General features: G+C 37.5%; 3 protein-coding genes across 6 annotated transcripts; 1 reads left to right on the top strand and 2 right to left on the bottom strand.

The window, feature by feature from the left end:
• Positions 1 to 1,326: 1,326 nt before the first annotated feature.
• Positions 1,327 to 7,028, bottom strand: LOC133863825 (two-component response regulator-like APRR3). Of its 2 annotated transcripts, none has more exons than XM_062299936.1 (8): positions 6,560 to 7,028; positions 5,448 to 5,609; positions 5,218 to 5,348; positions 4,940 to 5,092; positions 4,359 to 4,533; positions 3,808 to 4,252; positions 2,221 to 2,962; positions 1,327 to 1,816 (listed from the first exon to the last, which is right to left on the bottom strand). In XM_062299936.1, the coding sequence occupies exons 1-8, from the start codon at positions 6,717 to 6,719 to the stop codon at positions 1,703 to 1,705; spliced, it is 2,082 nt and encodes a 693-aa protein (XP_062155920.1). In that variant the 5' UTR covers positions 6,720 to 7,028; the 3' UTR covers positions 1,327 to 1,702. The 2 variants fall into 2 exon arrangements, with proteins under 2 accessions (XP_062155920.1, XP_062155921.1); XM_062299937.1 differs by having other exon boundaries at positions 3,808 to 4,213; positions 6,560 to 7,024.
• Positions 7,029 to 14,825: 7,797 nt separating this feature from the next.
• On the bottom strand, positions 14,826 to 17,343 carry LOC133862694 (28 kDa ribonucleoprotein, chloroplastic). 3 transcript variants are annotated; one of them, XR_009899278.1, is made up of 6 exons: positions 16,902 to 17,343; positions 16,342 to 16,443; positions 15,945 to 16,250; positions 15,697 to 15,859; positions 15,354 to 15,438; positions 14,826 to 15,225 (listed from the first exon to the last, which is right to left on the bottom strand). XR_009899278.1 is itself a non-coding variant. In XM_062298543.1 (4 exons), the coding sequence occupies exons 1-4, from the start codon at positions 17,310 to 17,312 to the stop codon at positions 15,803 to 15,805; spliced, it is 876 nt and encodes a 291-aa protein (XP_062154527.1). In that variant the 5' UTR covers positions 17,313 to 17,343; the 3' UTR covers positions 15,485 to 15,802. The 3 variants fall into 3 exon arrangements, 1 of the variants encoding a protein (XP_062154527.1); XR_009899279.1 differs by having other exon boundaries at positions 14,826 to 15,221; XM_062298543.1 differs by lacking the exons at positions 14,826 to 15,225; positions 15,354 to 15,438 and having other exon boundaries at positions 15,485 to 15,859.
• A 124-nt stretch (positions 17,344 to 17,467) lies between these two features.
• On the top strand, positions 17,468 to 22,007 carry LOC133862693 (conserved oligomeric Golgi complex subunit 4). Its single transcript, XM_062298542.1, has 3 exons — positions 17,468 to 18,100; positions 19,145 to 20,766; positions 21,240 to 22,007. Exons 1-3 carry the CDS (start codon positions 17,845 to 17,847, stop codon positions 21,867 to 21,869), a joined length of 2,508 nt encoding a protein of 835 aa, XP_062154526.1. The 5' UTR covers positions 17,468 to 17,844; the 3' UTR covers positions 21,870 to 22,007.
• Positions 22,008 to 23,792: the final 1,785 nt, after the last annotated feature.

Below are 23,792 nucleotides of genomic sequence, written 5' to 3'. Positions count from 1 at the left end.
ACTTACCAAAATAGAAAAAAAAATGATTTTTAACTATTTTGGCAAATAAAATTTGGTGAGGCTACTAAGAATGCTCACCGAGTTGTTTTCCTTGGAGTGATATTTCTATATAAATGTAAAAGCTAAAGAATTGTAAATGAAGCTTGTATTTATGAAGTATAAAATTGTACAATTAAATGATTTATTTATAATTGAATGAGTCCGTCGAAAAAAAAAGAAAGGAAATTCAATAAATACAAGAAATAATGCAATTGATTTACAATAATTAGGAGGAACCAATATGTTAGTGAATAAGGAATATTATCATAATATTATGAGCATTTTTTTTTTAAAAAAATATATATATATGGCAACAATTATGATACCGAATGAAATGACAATTAAACTCGATATGTTTGGTGCACTCATGAAATACATCATTATGGGCAATTTGTATGGTACTCAGATCGACATTATAAACGAGAAAACTAGGGAGTCTAAGAGACACCAATGTCAGTCAAAAGCCAATATAACCATAAAAGTTAAAACGTAGTGTCAAGAAGTGCATAATACTCAGTCTCAGTGTTGGATCAAACAATAACAATTTTTTTCTTACTACACCAAAAAATCAAAGAAGTTCCAATAAGAAATCATAATTAGTGGTGGAACGGTGATATATGGGATCACCAGCCTAATCATCATTATAACATGCACAAACCTGCAAACTTTACTTACAACCGCAAAATTTAAAAATTCGTAATATCGGTATTTTATGTTTCAACCAATTTTATTTTCACTACTTTTTTTTTTTCAAATGCTCCATTTTTTTTGTTTCGGGAAAAAAAAAAAGTACCTTTTTTATTTTATTTTTTTAAATGCCTTTAACTCACCCACGACTTGCAATGGGTCACGAGATTTTTTTTAAAATAAATAAATAAATAACTTTGATTTTTGTCTTAAAAAAAGGGGAATTTTAACCAAAAAAAAAAAAAAAAAGAAAAAAAAGAAAAAAAAAAGAAAGTGAAATTAAAAGGGGTTGAAAAATCAAATCCCGACATTGCAAATTTTTATACTTTGAAGTTATAATTAAGGTAAGTTTTCCCAAAATAATAATTGAGGAACAACACACTTCCTTCTTTCCTCATTTTGCCTAATCCCTTATTAACACAAATGGAAAGAACTCACGCTAGAGGGAGCACCCAAAAAAAAAAAAAAAACAAACAAACAAACAAACAAACAAACCCTTTTTCCATTAAAGCTTAGAAGGTGGAAGGCAAAGATTTTTTATTTTTTATTTTAATCGGAAGGCAAAAGATCATTTGATAGCATACTTCACTATACCCCTCAAAATATGAACTAGCATCCAAACTGTAATTGCAAATTATTGTACAATTAAACCTGTCTTCTCTACACTCCGTTGTCTGGTAAGCATACAAACAAATTTACAATCGGTGATACCAAAAACTTGGGCAACCCCACTGCATGATTACAAAACTACATTTTTAGTTAATGTAAAGTTACAGTCAAAACCCTGCTAACACTAAAAGAGACTAACCATTCAACTCTTTCCATACCATTCCCCGCTTCTCTTTAAGCTTCAGGAACACAAGAGACACCACATCAGACAATCAACTCTTTTGTAGCTACAATTTAACCAATGTTCATCGGGAAAGTATGGGAGCTCAAGATTGAACAAGCAACAATGAAGACGCATCGAAATTCATCATAAACAACCATTGGCGTCACCAACTGGAGGGTCAGTCTTCACCTGGCGCACAAACTGTCCTTTCACTCGAGGACATTGCTCCGCCAGTCTCTTCCGGCTCTGATATCGGACCTGTCCAAGAATATCGAGGTTTAAGAAAAGAGAACACCTTTTATATAGATTAGTGTGTGATTTTGGTATTTTCATCACCACATGCAATTATAGGTGTTTACCATTCTGCACGGCTCAGGCATAACTGGTCTCCTTAAAACTGGAGTTTCAAAGCTATTTCAATCTACTGATACAGCTTAGTTCCAGGACCAAGAATCATTGGAATAACAACTGTCCGAAAACAACATTAACAACTTTGTCCGCAGAACAGAAAAGGAATTAGGGTAGCAGTACAGACTGTGGAGGAGCTAGCTCACATTTAGTTGAAATGGAGCAGCCTCTAATGCCAAACATAAAACCAGAATTTCTATAGAAGGGATCATGAATCCAAACTCAGACGAACAAAATATAAGCAGTAGGTATACCTTTTTCTCAAAGCATCGATCTTTCCGCTTCAGTCGGAACTTTGTGAGAGCTGCTTCCCTTTGGGAAGAGCGAAGTGAGTCCATCCCTCTAGATCCATCATGAATAGAAAGACCACTTTCATTCCATCTCTCAGGGGCAGTGGCAGCCTCATCTCTCTTAGTGGAACTGCTCCCATATGCATTAGTATGATCTACAGCATCATAGCATAAGCTACTAGTAGTATTCTGACCAGCAGCAGGAAAACCATGTCTAATTTCCTCCGCATGCTCCAAATCATTCTCCTCGTGCACAGCTTGATGAGTGGAATCGTTGGTAGTCTCATCAGATTGGTTATAACCTAGTTCTGAGTTGGGAATTTCAGGATTGGATTGAAGTGAGGCACTTGAAGGAAAGGGGGAGTGATCTCGCTCACAGGCAGGTTTGGGACTCCACTCAGGGGGTAGACCAGATTGAGTATAAAACATGGATGGGAGAAAAGGACTGTTTCCTGGGACAGGTATCATCCCAAGCTGATGACTTGGAAACTGTAGTTCACCTTGTCCGGATTGACCAATGACCAAAGTGGGCATATTTTCCTGACTATTACTCAATATGGCACTACTTTGGAGAAAAGTGCCATTGGTACTTCCAGAGAGCTGATTGGATGACAGTTCATAGGATTTACTTGCACCCTCCTTCGACTTAGTACAATTGCTGGACAGTGTTGGTAGAAGGGGTTGCAGCATCTTACAACTGTTATACCTGCAGAGAGGAACTTTGGTTTGATCAGAATTGAATGATCTAATCTTACAAGAACTACCTTTTATTCAAAATTCATGTAACTTGGAAAGAAGATTTACAGAAAGTGATCAAGATTGACTTTGTCATTCACATGGATGAACAATTTTTATTTATTTTTAGATCTGGCATAACTCAGATCCTTGGTCTGACAAAATTCAGTGACTTCAATAATATTTATGTGTCCTTTAGCTTGTTATTAAATGTTTAAAAAGTATGTGAAAGGCTTCCATTAACTAGTCCTGTTGAAGTACGCGTACCAGAAACCAGATGTCAGTAATTAATTTTTACCATGTATCTTCTTTTTTTTTTTTTTGATAAGTATTTTTACCATGTATCTCCTGTATATCTAATAGAAACAGAATAAATAAAATTAAGAACACAACTCTTATCTAGAAAAAGTTTCCATAGGTTCTTCTAGGTGCTAAATACAATCCCATGATCCTTCCTGTGCAAGTCTTAGGAGGGTCTTCTAGTAATCTATATCACTACTGCCACTCACCACAATCACAGCCATCTCTATCATCACCTCCTTTGCTGCTGCCACAAACACTACATCAACACCTAATTTCTAACTTTGGCGAACATTATCGTAATTCATTAGTACTTGACAGAAATTGTTTTCACCAAAGAGAAAAAGGGCAAAAAAAAAAAAAAAAAAAATTTAAAAACAAGAAAATGGAAAAAAAGGAAGGGGAGGGGAGGGGAGGGGAGGAAGAAGATAAACTGGGTTTCTTCTAGCCTCCCGATTGATCATTGAGAAAGAAAATCAACTTGTATTAAGTTTTGTTTTAACCCCAATAAGTTACCATGAAAATGCAGACGCATTAGAATGGATCAGGGTATGCCTTTCATCAGTCCCTTGGTAATTTGAGCTGCTTGGGCAAGTTCTTCTCAATGAAAGTTCCAAATGTGGAACAAATTCGAACTTTTTTGTGCTGCCATCTTTATAACTAGAGTTCCCATCAGTGCACTTTGGGCGATTATCAAATGTGCCAATCAAGTCAATAGCTCCATTAGAAGGTTCAACCAGTTCATCATCACAGCTGTGAATCTCACTAGCAGTATTAGCATTGCCTCTATTACTTTCTGCTTGCACAACCTCATTTTGACTCATTGTTTCAGCACAGGCTTGGTCTTCTTTCAATCTCAAAAGAGTTGAGTTATTGGCTTCTCTGTAGGGTGCAACCTCTGATCCCAATCTTTTTGATTTCTCTGCAGTAATTAGCTTGTCAGATTTTCCCCTTGTTGATTCTAAAGATAGGGGAGACAAAAATCAAAAATCAAAAATCAAAAATCAAAAAAATCAAAAAAATCTAGAAAAGAAAGAAAGAAAGCCAAACAAGATAATATGACAGACCTCCATTTTCACTCTCAGGCAAAACTGATTCCTGATCCAACTTAGCACACCCTCCATGCTTCTCCATGTCAGTGTTGCTCAAATTTGAAGCACTCACACACTTCATCTGAGAAAGACCCTGCATATTTTGCATGTCTGCACTTTCAGCTTCCATGTAACGCGTTGTACAAGAGCTCTGCACAAGTGGCGAAACATACAGTCTCTACGTTAAACTTCATGATGCCAACCTAATCTGGAAAAAGAAACTTCTCTCAACCTACAAGCGGCCTTACATATGCATTGTTCCATGAATCCTGTATACACTATTCTAATAACTTGTTTCTTTTCATGTCAACCATACAATCCATGGGCCAGATAAAGGGAAGGGGAAGATGGTTAGCAAGTCAAAATGGAAATTCTCAATCTGTTATTACTTTCTTTAGGTGTAGCACATTCAGAGGAGACTGACCACTGAGAAAGTGATAGATGCTAGCATAAATATGCATATTTATCAACTGAAAACAATGCTTCTCTCACAAGTCACAACATACATATTATTTAACATTTTTATGAGAATGGGTACAAGATGAAAAGGTACATACCTGGGCATCACTCCCTTTCTCACTGGATTCCTTTTTTCTGTGTGTAGAAGCCACACATTCACTTGAATGATTGCTTGATGCATTATTTTCAGAAGTGCCTTCAACTTTTTGCTGTGGAACAGCCAAGTTTTGAGGAACTTGTCGACCAGCCAGCTGTTTAAAAAGAAAATAACAGGAAAAAGGTTGCATTTACATGTGATTTCTATGCTATAATAAAACAAAGAAACAGAACAAATCCAAAAAATAAGCAGAAGAAAAGTTAAAGGATAGAAACATACAGTGTGCCTTCTCCATACATGCTGCCAAAGGTTCCTCAGCTCATTCTTCCTAACAGGCTTTATGAGAAAGTCAGCTGCACCTTTTAACATGCATTTCAATACCATGCCAATTGAATCATGCGAAGACATCACTGGATGACCATGAGAATAAATGTTAACACATTTAGCTTCACACCTAATTTAAGATCAAGAGAATCAAATGAGGCAACAGTTTGTTCAGTCTGACGTACTTATAACAGGAATATTTTTGCAAACGTCATGCTCCATGACTAAAGAAAGAAGTGCAAATCCAGATATTGACGGCAATTCCACTTCAGTTAATACGAGATCTATGCTATGAGGTCTCCCCTTTAATGTCTCCCATGCCTTTAGTCCATCAGAAACTGCTGCAACTGTTTAATACATAAGAGTATATGTTGAGTTCCAAAACTGTGATTTGCCAAAAGTCAAGATGTAATACCTACCATTGACTTGCTTGAAGGATAAGCATATAAAATAAAATTTGGTGTTCCAAAGAAATTAGAAATCAAGTGAGATACAGTTTTCACAAAGAAAGAGGAACTGCAATAAGCTGAAGCAAATTTCTGAACTCCAAGTAAGCTGGTTCACCGAAGCCTCAGCGGCAGGTAAAACAATTTTTGTTTTCTTCAAAAAAATAAGGTATAGACATAAAGCACAAATTTTAACCTCCACATGTGTAACACAGAAAACTGAAGAGGAGCTCTTTGTTTTATATATACACACCATGGGTGACCTTGAAAATGTGTGAAAACCTGTAACTGCATTAAATCCCCCAAAATCTGTATATAAGTTTACTACCTATTTGATGAACAAGCTAGGCTAGCAATCTCACCGTGACAGAACTTCTTCCCAAAAAAAAAAAAGAAAAAAGAAAAGAAAAAAGAATAAAGAAAAAAGAAACTCGGCCAATCCTTGATCATACTTGTCACACCAAGCCATCAGTGAAGTCATCGCTTAAGCAGGATAAAGACTAGCTATTTATTTCAGCTACAAAAACCATCACAATTATCCAGCCTCTTCCATTTTTCAGAAACATTAATCTAGTGGTTTTGAAGATGATTAAGTTATCAAGATTTTATGTTGGGCAATAAAATGCCATAAAAAAAATAAAAATCTAATACAATACACAACCAACTTCAAAAAAACAAAATTCCCATCACACAAAAAACAGAACTTTTTTTTTCCTCTGTTATCTTTTGAGAAAACGCCATTTTAAATGAAATCAAAATACCGTGGAAAATGCACAAAAACAAAAATACAATTTCTACCAAACAAACGAATCAAAGAAGGAGATATTAGAGTCAGAGCCAGAGGAACTGACCTCTGTAACTGCATTTCCGGAGAATCGCGGTGATAATCTGCCGAGTGGAATAGTCGGCTTCGACCAGAAGAACCCTCAACCTCTCCCACCTCACCACCTCCCCTGCCCCGTCATTCTCCGCCCCCATGCCCTCCCCACCGCTCACCACCGCTTCACCCATTCTCGTACACCCTAACCACCACAAAACAAAGGAAATCGAAACACAGGAAGCACAAACAAAACCCTAATTTCTCACAGCTTCCACAAAGCAACAGTGTCACTATAGCGCGAAGCAACCAAAAAAAATGTTCCGGTTCCGGTTACGGTTACAAAACCTATCCTGCTGACAAATATCTGAAGCTCTGCCTGGTTTTAGAGCAAACTAAAACTGCCTTTGAAATTTCTTATGATCACCGTGTACTCACAGCCGCGAAAACAGGTAAAAATATCTAGGGGAGATCGGATCAAAAGGTGGGCTGTCAATGGCTTCTGGTTGGTGAGGCTGACGTGGATGCATTTTGGCCACTGTTTTTGATTTTTTTTTCTTTCTGAGATTAGTGGTGGTGGTGATGATATTGTCTTGTTGGGGCCCACCGGAGGGACACGTGGTGGAGAATCGTGGGTTTTGAACTTTTAGCCTTTCAGGGGAGGATTTTTTCGTGCCGAGAATGCCACGACAGCGTTGCGACACATCACGATCGTTATCTTCTGGTTGGAAGATTGACACCTGGAACACCGAAGGGATATTTGGTATCCCTTTTGGTTTGTGCCGTTTAGCTTTAGCTTTTTTTCTTTTCTTTTCACTTTTTACTTTTTATTTATTTTTTATTCCCAAACTTTTCTTGAATTCCTATACTTTTTTTTTTTTTTTTTTGAAATGATTGAATTCCTATACTACATTTATGTGAAATGTTACATTCCACACTAATTTATGAACGTAAATAAATCAGTTTGTTTGACAACTCGTTTGATATTTGCTTGGTTTAGTCTGATTCGAACTCGAGCTTGATACTGTAGAGTCTTGCTCATTACTGTAAAAATTCACTCGATTAATAAGTGATACATACTCGATTCGCTCGACAAAATTTGATAGGGGCTAGTGAGCTCAATTCGTTTAAAACTCAACCGGATCGCTCGCTCAGCTCATTAGTCTGATTCGTTAGCTCGTTCATATCTCTTATATATTACTAAAAATGAATTATATAAATTTAAGCATGTATATTAATAATTAGGTAATATATGTTATATATGTTACTTAATATTTATATGTATGTGTATTAGTTAACATACTAACTAGTTAGATCATAAACTAACATATTATCTAGTTTATTAATATATACTAATGCTTCATTTGTTTCGGTGTAAAATAATTTCGGCATTTTTACGGTGTTTGGTAGGGGCGAAAATAATGGTCAACGAAAATCATTTTCGATTTGACGGTACCTTCTTTAATTTTGGGAAATTAAATCGTTTTCTGAAATTGAACTCTTCGTCCTTGCACACACGTTTGAAATCCGATTGCTGGAATTCGGCATTGGTCGGTCGTCAGAATCCAGGCGAAACCGGAATCCGGCCACCGTCGCCGGAATCCGGCCATGGTCAAAAACCGGCCGGATTTGGCCAAAATGGCTGGATCCGACCGGATTTGGATGGAACCAGCCGGATTTGGATGGAATAGGCCACTGATCTAGCCACGAGTCCCGCCGAATTTGGCCAAAATGGTCGGAATCCGACCGGTTCTTACCGGATTTGGAGGAATCTGGCAATTTTGGTCGGATTCGGCCAAACATGCTCGCCGGAATCCGGCAACGGTGACTGGACGTTGCCAGATTCTGGAAACAATTGCATTTTCACATTTCATAATTTTTTCGTGCGAACCAAATGCCTGAAAATATTTTCGAGAAAATTATTTTTTTTGAAAATGATTTCGTCGAAATATTTTACGACAGAAACCATTTTACGTCAAAATAAACGGAGCATAAGTAAATATAATTAATTATATGTTACTTGATATATATATATATATATATATATATATATATATATATATAATATAGTAGTTAAATATAGTCTATGGGTCATTTTTTGATATATATATATATACACACACTAAATAAGCATATAGTATACTAGCTAAATAAATATTGTATTACATATTAATTATAATACTTTGATAGTAGTATTTAGTATGTTAAACTAACATATTAAGTTATTAATAGTTAGTATAAAGGTTGTTTACAAACTCGACACATTGAAAAATTTAATAGCCTGCCTCGAGCTCTAGTTGAGCCGAGTTTGTCGAGTAACCGGGCTCGACTTGGCTCAGCTCGAATGTAATTCTCAACAAGATCGAGCTCACCCGAGTTTTAAACAAGCCGAACTTGAACATGCATTTTATAGCTCGGCTCGAATTCAAGCTCAACTATTTAGGCTCGACTCATAAACGAGTCAGTCTTGAAATCTTAAAACTTCCTACACGCTACTATGTTAGGTTGATTAGGCATTGTTTTTTTAACAATGATTAATTTAAAAATAAAATAATAATATTATGTCAAAATAATAAAATAATAATATATAACATTATTCTAAGTATGTATGTCTAGTTAGTTAATTGGCTACTAATAAATGCTACCTTATATACCACCATTCAACTGCCATTCCACACAGTCTTACGTGGCATTTTGATTTTGATTTTTTCTTTCTTTCTTTGGAATTCCAAATGTGTTGGGAGGGGAATCCCAAATGTTTGGCCTCTCACTCTCCCCCCTCTCTCTCTCTAGCCGGCCAATCGTCCTTATCTCGAAGGAATCTCTTCCGGATCTTCCGGGAAAATCTCTCTCTGAAATCCTTCTCTCGACTCTCACAAAAAAATTTATCTTTGGATGAAATCTCTCTATCGGATCTCGCCGGAAACACTGGAGACATAATTTTTTGCCCCCAAGAAATGCATAACAAAGGAGTGAAGAAGAGCAACTCTAATTGATTGGTTCAAATGTGGAGAACTTGTAAACTTCCCCAACCAATTTCATTCATATTCATGGGGACAATTGATTATTCATGTGTATTTTTTTTGTTAGTTGACACTATTTTGGGGTAGGTCAATTGATTATATCATTTTTCTCATATAAATTGCAGGGGTAGATCAACATCACCTTTATTATCCCGTACACAGTGATACCACTTAGACACAATTACTCTCACGAATCTTAAAAGAACTTTTAGCAGTCTTTCAAATTCTTTAAACTCATTTGGTTCAAAATAGTTAAGAAACAACTCTACTGTTTCGATTGCATTCAATCCCTTAGTGCAAAAGTCATGTCAATTGGTTTAAAGAGAATTAACTACAACATCCTTGAAAGAAAGAAAGAAAGCATGCCTCTTCCAATTGGACATCTATCAAGACATGCACAGAATTCAAGGGAGAGATTTTTCGAAGCTGGGAACCGGTGATACATGCCTCTTGAAAATTGATTATTGAGTCGGCACCCGCGAAGAAGGCCGGACGGCCCGAGAGAGAGAGAGAAAGATAGAGAGAGATTTTTCGGCGAGATCCAACAGAGATTCCGTCGAGAAAAGAGAAATTTTCTCTTTTTTTAGCAAGAAGAACAAAGAGAGAAGAAGAGAGAGAGAAGGGGAAGAGGGAGAGGCAAAACACGTTGGGATTTCAAAGAAAGGAAGAAAAAATTAAAATGCCATGTAGAAACCAAGTAGAATGACAATGAAATCGTGGTTTATAAGGTAGCATTTCTCTTAATGCTCTGTTTGTTTCGGCGTAAAATGATTTCGGCATTTTTCGGTGTTTGGTAGGGACGAAAATAATAGTCAACCAGAAAATAATTTCTGTTTGACAAAAAATATTTAGGAAAATGATTTATGCCTTTTAAAAGCGTAAATCATTTTCCGAAAATGCCAGACGCATTCAACCTCTATTAAACGACACAGTCAACTTTCACTTGAAGCAGTCGACTATCACCTAAATCTCGATGGTACCAAAATCCGACAGCATCCGGGCAATGTCGCTAGAATCTTGCGATAGAATCCGGCCATCGTCGTCGGAATCTGGTCAGCCCAGATTCCGGCGACCATATTCCGGCCAACCCAAATTCCGAAGAAACTGTTCAGATTTCGGCCTTTATCTTGAATTTTGGCTATAGTAGCCGGAATGGCGGAATTCGGTAAAAGTGGCTGAAATCCTATCGGTCAGTGACGGAATCTCGTCTTTAGTAATTTTTATATTATTTTTCATTAATATTTATATGTTTTGAATAAAAATTGATTTTTATAGGTTAATATGATTGAATAAAAATATTAAAAATATTTGTGATTTTCCGTACGCGCCAAACACAAAAAAATACTTCTAGAGAAAAACATTTTTCAAAAAAATGATTTTTCTAAAATTATTTTACAACGAAAATTTTTTAACGTCGTAACAAACGGAGCATAAGAGTGTAAGGCCATGTGTTACTCAGTTATGCTTTTCTTGTTTGAAAACAAAAAAGCATTCTGAAAAGAAAAATATTTAATAAAAAGGTTATGCTGTTCTTAATCAACATGAGTCAAATAATACACGCTACCCTTACACGTTCCAGTCTATTCAATCATTTCAAAAATCAAGTATATATATCTTAAAAGTAAAACAGATATATAAAAAATCATAATAATCATAGGTATAAGAATAATAAGAAGCAAAACTTAATTTACCGAATTACGTTAATAGATTACAATTTAAATGAAATAAGTCTTAGTCGAGTAAAGTTTAGACATTTTATTAGGATATGTGCACGGACTTTGACATAGCAGTAAATATTTTTTTTGGACTCTTGCGTCCGCCAAAGTTAAAATATTTGGTAAAATCTCAAACACATTTACGATGAAAGTGGTTTTTGAGCCGCCTCCACTTCTAGAAAGTCAGAATGACAAAAGATGATCACAAATGAAGATATCATAAATTTTCGTCTGATAAAGATTGAGACATAGATGCCTCGTCTTTATCAGATATAAAGACGTTGAATACCAAAGGGCTAAGAAGATGCTCAAAAACAAATTTCGAGAGAGGATTCAAAAGAGACACAAAGAAAACGAATCTTGCAATTATAATTTTTTTTTTTTTTAAAAAAACCATTAAAAGAGTCGGGTCAAGTAAGACTATATCGGAAAAATCCACCTAGGTTCCTAACTTGATTTAAGTTGAAAATTCAAAATTTCATATGTACAATTTTTGTTAGAAACCAACCTGTATGGATAAAAAATCAAGTGGATGAGTCTTTACCCACTCCTAAAATCTTTTAGTCCCCCATTCTCTAATTGAACAAAAAATTTCACTTTAATTGAGATAGTTTTATGCTGAAGCAATTATATTATTATTTGTCTTATATCCATTTATTGGTCTACTTATAAATGGCCTTTCTAAGTAAAACAATATATATTCCGAATATCAGTCGGAGACTTTCGTTGTCAATGAGCGACGTCTCTCCTCTCAAATGGATCCACGGCTTGATTCCCTATAGACGGCCCATAGCCAACTTAGAATTAATATTTTAATAGGCAGGTGAGGTCATCCACCCAAGAAATGAAGACAAGTGGCTCATTTTTACCCACTTATCGAGATCGTTGATTAGCTTTGATGGTGAGGTTGAGACTGCCCGTTGTGACAGCTCGGACACGTGACTCGTAATTTGAGATTCATAAACACAAGTGCATTTATTTTTTTCTTTGTGATCATCTTTTTCCTCGAATATTATCGAATGGGCTCCAACTTGGCCGCACCGAAGTAGTAGTGGAGCCACTAAGGAGTTTGGGCCTGGCACCCAAAGCTCCAATGCTCTTCCCCCCCCCAAAAAAAAATTAAAAATTAAAAATTTTATCCTTATTTAATTTTTTTTTTTCCAATTTTGTCCCTCCATTTTTTTTCTTTCAATTTGGCCCTCCCTCCCCAAAATTGGTGATGCTAGCTCTGCCCCTACACCAAAGAGTCATTCTAGGTCAGATATAGAACACAAGAAATATCTAAAGACGGATATTTTTAAGTTGAAGTTCAAAAAAGAAGCTACCATTTGCAACTTTAATTGAAAGGCGTTTGAACGTGACAATTTCTACAAGGTTCATGAATTCAAGGGAGAATGCTCTAATCTCAAAACTGTTCGTAAGGTGTTCGAATGAAATTATAAAATTGATTGCAGTCACGATTGCAAGCCGTTTGAATATAAGACTTCAAGACATAAAATTTCAAGCTTCCAAAAGGATTGATAGTAAGGGAGATCGCACTAGGTCCGAACGAGAAAAAATTACATTGTTTTACAAATAGTTATCAAGAGCTTCGATCACGTGCAAGTTCGAAACCAATTTGAACATGATGAGCATCAAATCAGATTTGAGACACTCAGTCACAACGATGTTCGAGCCTTGTTTGAACGTCGCATGCGATGAATTATGAAACCCTAGCACACGTTCTTACGTGACAGCCTCAAACAATGTTTCTCTTTAACCAACTTGCACATTAAACCTCAGTTTTCTCAAAGTCTATATAAGTATTATAAGCCATGATTTTTTTAAGACCATAAGGCTTTTATTTTGTGTTCTTAGAGAGTGACTTTATCACCCCCCATGCATTAATTTTGTAACCTCTCATTGATTCCATTAAACCACATAAATCAAAACATTTAGCCACCAAAGTCGTAGAGAAAGCTTTGTAGAAAAAAGCCAGAGTTCTTGAGTTACTGTGGTAGAAGACAAATGAGTTGTTTATTGAGTACACATCAAGTTTTTACTACAAAGGTTTTGTAAATATAACTTGATTGTAATTTTTCTTCTATAGTGAATAAGTTTTCTAGCGTTGCCTGCCCTTATGGTTTTACTATTGAAGAATTTTTCAAAAAGTTTCTGCTTGTTCATCAATTATTTTATTAAATGCTTTGCTGGATTATGGTGAAATTGTTTGGTTGCAAAATTTGAATTGATTGTATGTGATTGTTGGAAAACACATATTCACCCCGCACTATGTGTTATTTAAGGTCATTTGGCATTTTTCATCCTTCAAATTATGCTCGACGACAGTATTTCCAGTATTATCTTTATTTTGTAATTCTTAGCAAATTATTTTTCAATATAAACTATCAAATGATATGCTAGAAACCCATCAATAAAAGACATTGAGAAGAAAGACAAATTGATCTGCCATAAACTCATCTCTATCGAGAAATTTGTATGCTAAAAATTGTGCTTAGAAAATCACCACAGCAGAAAAAGGTAACAAACAATGGAAGACGCGGCAACCAGTTGAGTCTATTGACTCTATTCCACAACCAGTTGTGGAAGTTTTTTTTTTCTTTTTTCTTTTTTCTTGGGCAATCAGTGTGGAAGATAGATGATCACTACAATCATCTATCTACCCAAGGGATCAAATGTTGTCTATAGATATCTTCTATCTTCTTCAAGGATTCTTTTCCATTCCAACCCAAAATCACTAAATTCGTGTAAATGCGGGAAAACATTATATAACATACCCAATATCTCTAATACTTTCTAATAATCTCTACATCTACTCTCTCACTTCACGCTATTTTTCATTCTATATGGTATCTATCAAGATTCAAGATCTTCCCATGCCTCTCACCGAGCCCGTTTTTATAAAACCACCTATAGAAAGGAGCTGGGAGCAAGTGATATTTATCCTCGTAGAATAGTTTTGGAAGAACAAAGAAAAGGCGGGTGCATTTTTATAATTCTCAGTCACAACGTCTGAAATCCGAAGTTAGTTTTTGTGGTTTAAGATGGAGTAATTGCAACATATGTTCAGGCTGGTGGAGGTTTTGGTGGAAAATGTCAGAAAGTGAAAGGATTAGGGTTTGAGCTCTAAACAACCACCGGTTTTGGTTTTTGCCTTCCAAATACACCGTTTTCAATTATTATTATTAGTGTTATAGACAAGCCACACAAGGTTAGTGTGCATTGTTGGAAGGCAAATGCAATAATAGAGACAAGCCACACAAGGTTGGTTTAACAACACTAAAAATTGATTCTCATTATTGTGCATTGTTGGAAGCATAAATTCTTTTCAGTAACAAGGTTATGTAAAAGCAATCAAACTAACAAAGACAATCACCAAAAATTAATGAAACCCTTTCTTAATCTTGGACTGCAAATCTTAATTGTAAGGAAATGCTGTCATAGAGACAAGCCACACAAAAGGAATTGGATTATTTACAACAAATTGATTCTCATTAGTGTGCATTGTTGGAAGCATACATTTTTTCAGTAACAAGGTTACGTAGAAGCAATCAAACTCACAAATCACCAAAAATTAAAGAAAACCATTCACAGTTGATGCCAACATCATGTCATCATCTACAGCCAACCCATCTAATACAAAAAGATTCTCAGCACTTTGTTTATTCAGCTAAATTTCTAGAACTATAGTATAAGTAGAAAGGAAAGACTACAGTCTGACTTTAAGATCGAGTTTTATCCTAGCTTTAGTCTAATTTTAAGAATGCCAAACTGAACAATGAAGAATTTAGACTACTAGGTTGATCATTTGTAGGAAGTTGAGCAGCTGAGATTCATTTAACCTCACAAACAAAAATCAAGAATTTTGAAATCAATATCAGGTGGCACTAACTGTTCTGCTATGTGATGCATCCATGGTCCATCAGCAATTAAAATCAACTTCAAGAGCGAGATAACCCTGCCTGAATTAAGCCATTAAATATGGAAAATAGTCATGATTTGAATACGTTTGCCTTTTTAAGTTTGAAGGTTGAACTAAACCAATAACCAGTAAACTCAAATAAATATAACTACAAATAGCAATACTCACATTTCTGTGACTCTATCTACATACTAGTGCCAGCAGAAGTCCACTTCAAACATTGAAATTGCCATAAGTAGCACATAAGAAGAAACTTGCCAAAAAAGAAGAAGAAGATACATTCAGCTCAGAATCAGTGGTAGTCCAGTAACCAAGCCATCATTGTAAGATATATGACAACATGATAATCCCCATACACCACTAGTCAAGCTAGTTTGCGGGCTAAAATTCACTCAAATAGACCAACCACTATCTCCAGAATAACCCATTGGCATTGATAATGTGAAGTTGACATACAACAAACTTTAAAGATTATCCAAACTTTGAATTTGGTGCGTATTGGGAGACTTACCTGTCCTGCCTAAATATCTCACTGACAAAGAGTGCTCCAAACTATCCAATTTCTAATGAACAGAAGAAACCTCAATATAGCATGTATGCAGCAACCAAAACTTCAGTTAGGGCTTGGTCCTTTCCACGCCTTGTCTAACTACTATTGTTCTACCAAGGAACTCCTACAAGTAAGATGAAGTAGGTAAGAGAGACACAAAATGACATGAAAAAGAAAAAAGATTCAGTCGTGGTGGAAGAGAACTCAACTGTTCCACTTAAAGATATAGCTGCATCACGTTCTGCAGCTGAAGAAAAGGAGAGAAACCCATAACAACGGTTTTTTCCTGCTTTTCGATCATGCAACACTCTTGCACTAACCAAAGTCCCAAATTGACTAAAATGATTCCTCAAATTTTCAGGTTTAACATCGCGGGGAAGATTGCCCACATATAGCTTGTGAGAACTTTCATATACTATCTCTTTATTGGGCACTGAATTCAATGCCTCAGAATTCCTCCTCCTAGGATTCATATCAACCGAAAATGTAACCCGCATTTCTCGGCCGCCAACATCCTTCACATAAAAAGAGTGATCAATTTCAGAGGAGATACAAAGAGAAGAATTAAATCAATATAGAGGGTAACTAGTTTCAATTCACACTGACAGATCCATCCAGCGCAGCAATTGCAAGTTTTGCTGCATTTACTGAACTCATTGTCACGAAACCGCATCCCCGACTTACACCTGTCTCAGCATTCCGGGAAATCTGCAACCAAATTAGCACTGCATAAAATATCCATTACATTTCCATGCCTCCTATTCTCAAAAATTAATTTTCCTTTCTTTTTTAAATAATAGAGATCTCACTATCTCCAAATCCTCAATTCAACATTAAAGATCATTTAAACTGCTAAAAGAAATGACTAAGAAAAGTCATCCTCTCCATGAATCAGGACAAATTTTTCCAAATTTCTGCTGAGTTATTCCAAGTATGTATTTGTCTAACCTAAAGTCTACTTTACATTCTAGTAGGAACTAATTGGTATGTATTGAAGATAATGTTGCTAAAACAAACTCAACTCAACAAGATAATGATGCAATCGGATATAGAAGATCAAGATAATCAAAATATAAATAATACACAAAAGCCTCGATCAAGGCAGAGACGAAATTTACTCAAATCATCTTTCATTATCTGCTCACACAGTATGAAGCAAGTCGTACCTCGACAGATAGTACAGTTCCAAAAGGCTTAAGCATTTCAAGCAGCTCTGCAATGCCGCAACTCGTGGGGAGATTACACACGTAGAGCTCACATGGTCGGGTCCGCGTCTTACATTCCTGCCCCAAGACGCCGTCGTTCTTGTAGTCCACATTAGCATTACTCCCCTCCGCAACCACTGTGTCCTCTTCGCCCACAACGCCCAAAACTCCCGAAAACCTAGCTCTGGCAATAGGCCCCAACGCCGAAGAGCACGAGATCCCCTGGTAGCCGAACTCGTTGGAGGAAGGGAACAAAGAGCACGAACACGAAACGAACCGTTTCACCGCACCACCACTAGCTCCGGCTCTGCTGGAAACCAAAGATTTAGAGGATGACGGGGTTAATAAACCAACGATGCAAGTGCTCGCCATAGCTTTGTCACGGTGATACCCACCCGTTCAATTTGGATCAGATTGGAAAATAGAGAGTAGCACTATTAGCAGTTGTTTTTTTTAAACCGGGTCGGAGCTCCAAAACAAAATCGGGTCGTTATAAATAGCATAATTTTCTGAGTAAAATACTAGAAAACACGGGTGGGTCGAGGAACAGGAAATCAGATTCACTCCAAAATTTCCCCCCATTTCCCAAATCTCCCCCTCTCCACCGTGCCCTCCCCCACCGACCGGAAATCCGACGCCGACGACGCTCTCTCTCTCTCTCTCTCAACCAGCAGACCGGCCCACCGACCGGATCTCCGACGCCCAGGTCTCTCTCTCTCGAACCCAACAGAGACAGGCCTACCGACCGGACCGGATCTCCGACAGATCCTGACGCCCATCTCTCTCTCGAACCCGCTCACCGACCGGATCTCTGACGCCGCTCAACGACCGGGTGTTTATTTTTAGGGAAAATATTCTAAAACCCGCCTGTGCTTTTTAGAATTTTGCATGACCTGAGAATGAGATGTTTGTAGTTGTTTCTTTAGGCCGAGTATCAATATTTGACTCTATTTTGCAGGATCAAGTATTTTCTGAAAATGATGCCTTTTTTGCGTGGACATTTGTAAAACGGCGACCACTTTGGCAGACTCTTCTCTCATTTTTCTCGCTTGTGCTGACACTAGCAATTTGCTTGTTTCCTGTGTATCCCCATCGGTGCAAGCTTCTAATACTCTACTCTTGCTCAGGAGTCTTGCTACTTATTCTGTCACTACTTTTATGTAAGTTTTGCCATGAAACCTAAGGAACTTTGTTTGGTTTTTCCGTGAAACCTAAGGAAACTGTTTTAAAAGCTGATTGGTTGGATATTGTGCTTGGTTGGATTGTTGATTGGAGATTTCTGTACGGTTGAAAAATTTCTTGGCAATTCTTGGATTGGTGTTACAGATTTTTAGAAACAACAAATTTTTTCCTTGGATTGGTGTTACTTGCTCTAAACATGTGTTATTTTAGTGACCAAGATCCAAGAATTCCACAGATATGTTCGTGGGTTTTTCTTGATTTCTCGGTATGGGTAGGTGTTAATTTGAATTTTTTGAATGAATATTGGCAGTGGGTTTTTGTCCTGCCTATATTCTGCAACCCACTTCCTCTAGCAACTCCTGAAGTAAAATTATGGACCTATCGGGTATCAATATAAAGAGGGAGAATATGACTTCTACATAGGCTGATACATTGATGTATTTTGAAAAAAGATATTGACATTAGGATTGCCAAGAAAATACTCTAGACAGAATATTAAACGAATGCTTAATTATTCTGTCTAGAGTAACTTCTATCAAAATGCTGATATGGGTATGCCTTGTTTCTTTGATTTTTCTAAAATTTAATGTGTATCATATATATTGGTCAAATGAACTCTCAGATCTTGGAGTTTCTACTTACTGTAGTAGTCCTTCAATTTCCTTTGTTTGCACAAAATGGTGTTGTGATAACTGCTTTGTTTTTCTGATTTGAGCTTGAGTTTTTGTTTTGTGGATGGTAGATGTCTGGAAACTATATAGGTCTTTGGATCTTTTGAATGGTGTTAAGGGTATGCCTCTTTTCTTGTGCTTGATTAAATGGATTATGTTTGTTCATTAAGGCTAAGTTCCTTAACAGCAATGCCTTTTTGAAATCAATATTAAGCTTTGAAAAGGTTGAAACTAAGGGTTGATGGTTGAAATCAATATTTACTTCATGTTAGTTTTAGATTTTTATGCATACTTGCAAAGTTGATATTCCATTGTTGCTATTGTCTAAGGTGTCCTTACATGTTATGTCAGGTGATATTATTGCTCGAAGTTGGTATTGTACGTTGGACAACTACGACGGAACGAACTCCTCGATGTCGATGAATTTTGGGTCGGCGGAGGCGCTGGAGCACATTCGGAGCCTGACAGACGTGGGGGCCATGACCCGGCTCCTCCACGAGTGCATAGCGTACCAGCGGGCCCTGGACCTGGACCTGGACAACCTCCTCTCGCAGCGCTCCGACCTTGACAAGCAGCTCGTCCACCTCCAGAAGTCCGCTGAGGTCCTTGACATCGTGGCTGCGGACTCCCAGCACATGCTGGCCAACGTGTCGTCCACCTGCGACCTGGCCGACCAGGTCAGCCGCAAGGTCCGTGAGCTCGACCTTGCACAGTCCCGCGTCAACTCCACCCTCCTCCGCATCGACGCCATTGTTGACCGCTCCAACTGCATCGATGGTGTCAGGAAGGCCCTGGAGACCGAGGACTTCGAGTCGGCCGCCAAGTACGTCCAGACCTTCCTCCAGATCGACGCCAAGTACAAGGACTCCGGATCCGATCAGAGGGACCAAATGTTCGCCGCCAAGCACCAACTAGAAGGCATCGTGCGCAAGAAGCTCTCGGCAGCCGTGGATCATCGCGACCACAACACGATCTTGCACTTCATACGGATCTATTCGCCGCTGGGATTGGAGGAAGAGGGACTGCAGGTCTACGTTGGTTATCTGAAGAAGGTGATCGCAATGAGGGCGAGGCTGGAGTTCGAGCACATGGTAGAGTTGATGGAGCAAAAAAGCAAGAATCATAATGACCAGAACAGCCAAGTGAATTTCATCGCCTGCTTGACGAATCTGTTCAAGGACGTAGTCTTAGCAATTGAAGAGAACAACGAGATTCTGAGAGGTCTCTGCGGGGAGGACGGGATCGTTTACGGGATTTGCGAGCTCCAGGAGGAGTGTGACTCGCGAGGTTCGTTGATCGTGAAGAAGTACATGGAGTTCCGGAAGTTAAGCCGCCTGTCTTCGGAGATCAATGCGCAAAACAAGAATTTGCTCGCTGTGGGAGGAGGATCAGAAGGTCCAGACCCGAGGGATATCGAATTGTACTTGGAAGAGATTCTATCCTTGATGCAATTGGGTGAGGATTATACCCAATTCATGGTGTTGAAGATTAAGGGCCTGAGCTCCGTTGATCCAGAGTTGCTTCCGCGGGCCACAAAGGCCTTCAGGAGTGGAAGTCTTAGCAAGGTTCTGCAAGAGATTACCGGGTTCTACGTGATTCTTGAGGGTTTCTTTATGGTGGAGAACGTGAGGAAGGCGATCAGGATTGACGAGCACGTGCCAGACAGCTTGACTACTTCCATGGTCGACGACGTCTTCTATGTTCTGCAGAGTTGCTTGCGGAGAGCCATATCCACATCCAATATCAGCTCTGTGGTCGCGGTGTTGAGCGGTGCGAGTAGTTTGTTGAGCAACGAGTATCATGAAGCTTTGCAGCAGAAGATGAGAGAGCCCAACCTCGGTGCCAGGCTGTTCTTGGGTGGGGTTGGCGTGCAGAAGACCGGCACAGAGATTGCCACGGCTTTGAATAACATGGATGTTAGCAGCGAGTATGTTCTGAAGCTTAAACACGAGATCGAAGAGCAATGTGCTGAGGTGAGTGGCATACTTTGTTAGTTGTTACCTTGTGGTTTTGTTTGAACGATTGAAACAGGACTATTCATTCAGTCTATGCCTCGTTAACAAATTAGATGGTAGAAAAAGAGATTAATTAAAGATTTTGGAAATTCAGTCTTGTTTTAGCACAACTGAACAATATTTACTAATTTCTTATGATAGCAATTGTTCCATCGCTCCATGGTAATCAATAGGTTTCCTGTTAAAAGTCATCTTATTTAGTCCAGATGATTCTACTGATAGGTAATCAGACCCTACGTGAAAACTCTTGTTATTATACCTTATACTTCTCTCGTGCTTCTTTCTTCACATTTTTATGTATTTATGTGATAGTCATTATCCGGTGTGACTATACAACTGTTTAGGTTCTTATGATCAAGTAGTGTTAATTTGCTTCTTGGTAAAAACAATTCCTATTTTCATGCATAATAGACTTGAATCATTTCTTTCAGATATTCCCTGCACCAGCTGATAGAGAAAAAGTGAAATCGTGTTTGTCTGAATTGAGTGATATGTGCAACACTTTCAAGCAAGCTCTGAATGCTGGCATGGAACAGCTTGTGGCAACTGTAACGCCCCGAATCCGTCCGGTATTAGATAGTGTAGCAACCATCAGCTACGAGCTATCAGAGGCTGAATATGCAGATAATGAGGTGAATGACCCATGGGTGCAGAGACTTCTTCATGCTGTTGAGACAAATGTGGCATGGCTTCAGCCATTAATGACTGCCAACAACTATGACTCATATGTTCATTTGGTCATTGACTTCATTGTTAAGAGGCTCGAAGTGATAATGATGCAGAAAAGATTCAGTCAGCTGGGAGGCCTTCAGCTCGACAGAGATGCAAGGGCATTGGTAAGCCATTTTTCCGGCATGACTCAGAGGACTGTTAGGGATAAGTTCGCTCGTCTTACTCAAATGGCAACAATCCTTAACTTGGAGAAGGTCTCTGAGATTCTAGATTTCTGGGGTGAGAACTCAGGACCTATGACCTGGAGATTAACCCCTGCTGAGGTTAGGCGAGTGTTGGGTCTCAGGGTTGATTTTAAACCTGAAGCAATTGTTGCTCTTAAGTTGTAATTCTCATCTCTCTAGCCCCCACTCTCCCTTCATATTCTTTTATTCTTAGGGCGGTATTCTAATGGAATGTCTATTCTATTAAAAAAAAAATAGTTATTACTGAAAATGGAGGAAACAGAAAGTGAATAGTTATTCATATTCTTTAGTTTGGTTGACACTAAACATGTATTACTTTGTCTGGTACATTAAAATATGTTGGTGAATGGAATGATATTGTAACTAAATTTTTTAAAATACCCTTGCACAATTCTAATTTATATTTTCCAAGGATTTTTCTCTCTTTATTTTTTAAACAAAATGGTTATATTATAACTATATTTTTTTTAAAAAGAAATGCTACACAAACTTTTAAATTTACACTCTCAAATACTTGCTTCCTTATTTAGCATTGAAGATCACCATTAAATTTTGGATAAATTATTATTAGATTTATCTCTCTTTGAATCGAATGATAATTTTCAATATCACGTTAAGGAATAATCTTGAAAGTTTGTGTAGCATTTTTTTTTTTAAAAAAAAAATTCAAAATGCATGCAGATTTTTAAGCAACAATGTGGTATCTGCCTGAATATATATATATATATATATATATATATATCAAATGCCATGTACCATTTAAAAACAAAATGTGTTGTCTTTGTCCATATTAAGGAATAGGATAATGTCAATATTTCCATCATAGAAAAAGCAGAGATGTCAAATCTACCCATTTGCAATTTGGAGTTGTTCGCAAAATGTGGAATAAAGCTTGCCAAATCCACAAAACTATCCGTAACAAGAAACTCTCCGCTTTGCACTATTAAACTTAAGTACCAAAGAGTTTACTCCATATAAAAGAAGAAAACAAATGTCAGAGTAATGGTTTATAGTGACATCAACAAGCTCAAGAGAGCTTTTCATATTTTGATGGTATAGAATTTTGTCGTTACCACCTTTATAACAATTTAAAATTAAAAGTTCGATATACTAAACTGAGAGTTTTTAAACTTTAAAGGAGATTGCAAAAATAATAGAAGTTCAATAGATTTTAGATTTTTTTCAGCACTTACCGAGAGTATTGGGGCATTTGTTGGGCTGCCAAACCATATATATATATATATTATTTAATATAATTAGGGTTGCAAGTGAACCAGTCTGTTTGAAAACTCGTTCATTTAAATTCGATTCTAACTTGGTTTGTGACTGTAGAAACCCGCTCGATTATTAAGTGACATATACCCGACTTGCTTGACGAAACTCAATTAAGGCTTACGACCTTAGCTCATATAAAGCTCGACCCAACTCAATTAAGGCTCGCAAGCCTAGCTTGTAAACAAGCCGGTCCTAAAATTCTATAGCTCGGCTCGGCTTGGCTCGATTATGGCCTTAGATGTAATTATCTCCTTCCCCTTTTCCACGTACTTAGAGGGAAAAAAAAATGACCATAAGGCTTACAAATATTAATATTTTGTTTAAAAAAATCCACATACTCTCCTAGCAAACTGCCATCCAATTGATTATGCCCCCTATAAGACTACCAAAAATTATCAATGTCTTCTAAGGCCAACAAAAAGACAAAAATAATTCTAAAAAGTGTTCAATAATTAAAAAAAAAAAAAAAAAATCCCAAGAAACCTGCTAGAACAGCGGGTGCCTGAACCACCTCCTGCCATTTTGCGTAGTTTGACCACCCCCAAAATGGTCATGGGTGGCCGAACCACCCCCCAAATGGCCAGGGGTGGTTTGGTCACCCTGTCAATTTTTTTAAAATTTTTTTTATTAGCCATTTGAGAGTGGTCAAACTACTCAAAATGGCCATTTGAACCACCTCCCAAATGGTCATTTGGAATAGTTCGGCCACCCCAAGCCGGCTAGAGGGGATTGCCGAGTTTAACGACTGTATGTTCCATCATTTTTTTTTTATAAGTCTTTAATCTTTTACGT

This window comes from Alnus glutinosa, chromosome 3 (genome assembly GCF_958979055.1).
Source record: "Alnus glutinosa chromosome 3, dhAlnGlut1.1, whole genome shotgun sequence".
Lineage (NCBI taxonomy): Eukaryota > Viridiplantae > Streptophyta > Magnoliopsida > Fagales > Betulaceae > Alnus > Alnus glutinosa.
This window is presented reverse-complemented; position numbering and strand designations above follow the sequence as displayed.

What these genes read in the sequence shown, in the direction of transcription:
- LOC133863825 (XM_062299936.1), bottom strand. Translation starts at nt 6,719, where the DNA reads ATGGGTGAAGCGGTGGTGAGCGGTGGGGAGGGCATGGGGGCGGAGAAT. An exon ending in CAAAAATATTCCTGTTATAA is followed by an intron (nt 5,349 to 5,447) that starts GTACGTCAGACT and finishes ATGGTCATCCAG; the next exon opens with TGATGTCTTCGCATGATTCA. An exon ending in ATGTATGGAGAAGGCACACT is followed by an intron (nt 5,093 to 5,217) that starts GTATGTTTCTAT and finishes CTTTTTAAACAG; the next exon opens with CTGGCTGGTCGACAAGTTCC.
- LOC133862694 (XM_062298543.1), bottom strand. Translation starts at nt 17,312, where the DNA reads ATGGCGAGCACTTGCATCGTTGGTTTATTAACCCCGTCATCCTCTAAA. An exon ending in TTGCTGCGCTGGATGGATCT is followed by an intron (nt 16,251 to 16,341) that starts GTCAGTGTGAAT and finishes TTTTATGTGAAG; the next exon opens with GATGTTGGCGGCCGAGAAAT. An exon ending in CTATATCTTTAAGTGGAACA is followed by an intron (nt 15,860 to 15,944) that starts GTTGAGTTCTCT and finishes TCTTACTTGTAG; the next exon opens with GAGTTCCTTGGTAGAACAAT.
- LOC133862693 (XM_062298542.1), top strand. Translation starts at nt 17,845, where the DNA reads ATGTTTGTAGTTGTTTCTTTAGGCCGAGTATCAATATTTGACTCTATT. An exon ending in TATTCTGTCACTACTTTTAT is followed by an intron (nt 18,101 to 19,144) that starts GTAAGTTTTGCC and finishes ATGTTATGTCAG; the next exon opens with GTGATATTATTGCTCGAAGT. An exon ending in TCGAAGAGCAATGTGCTGAG is followed by an intron (nt 20,767 to 21,239) that starts GTGAGTGGCATA and finishes CATTTCTTTCAG; the next exon opens with ATATTCCCTGCACCAGCTGA.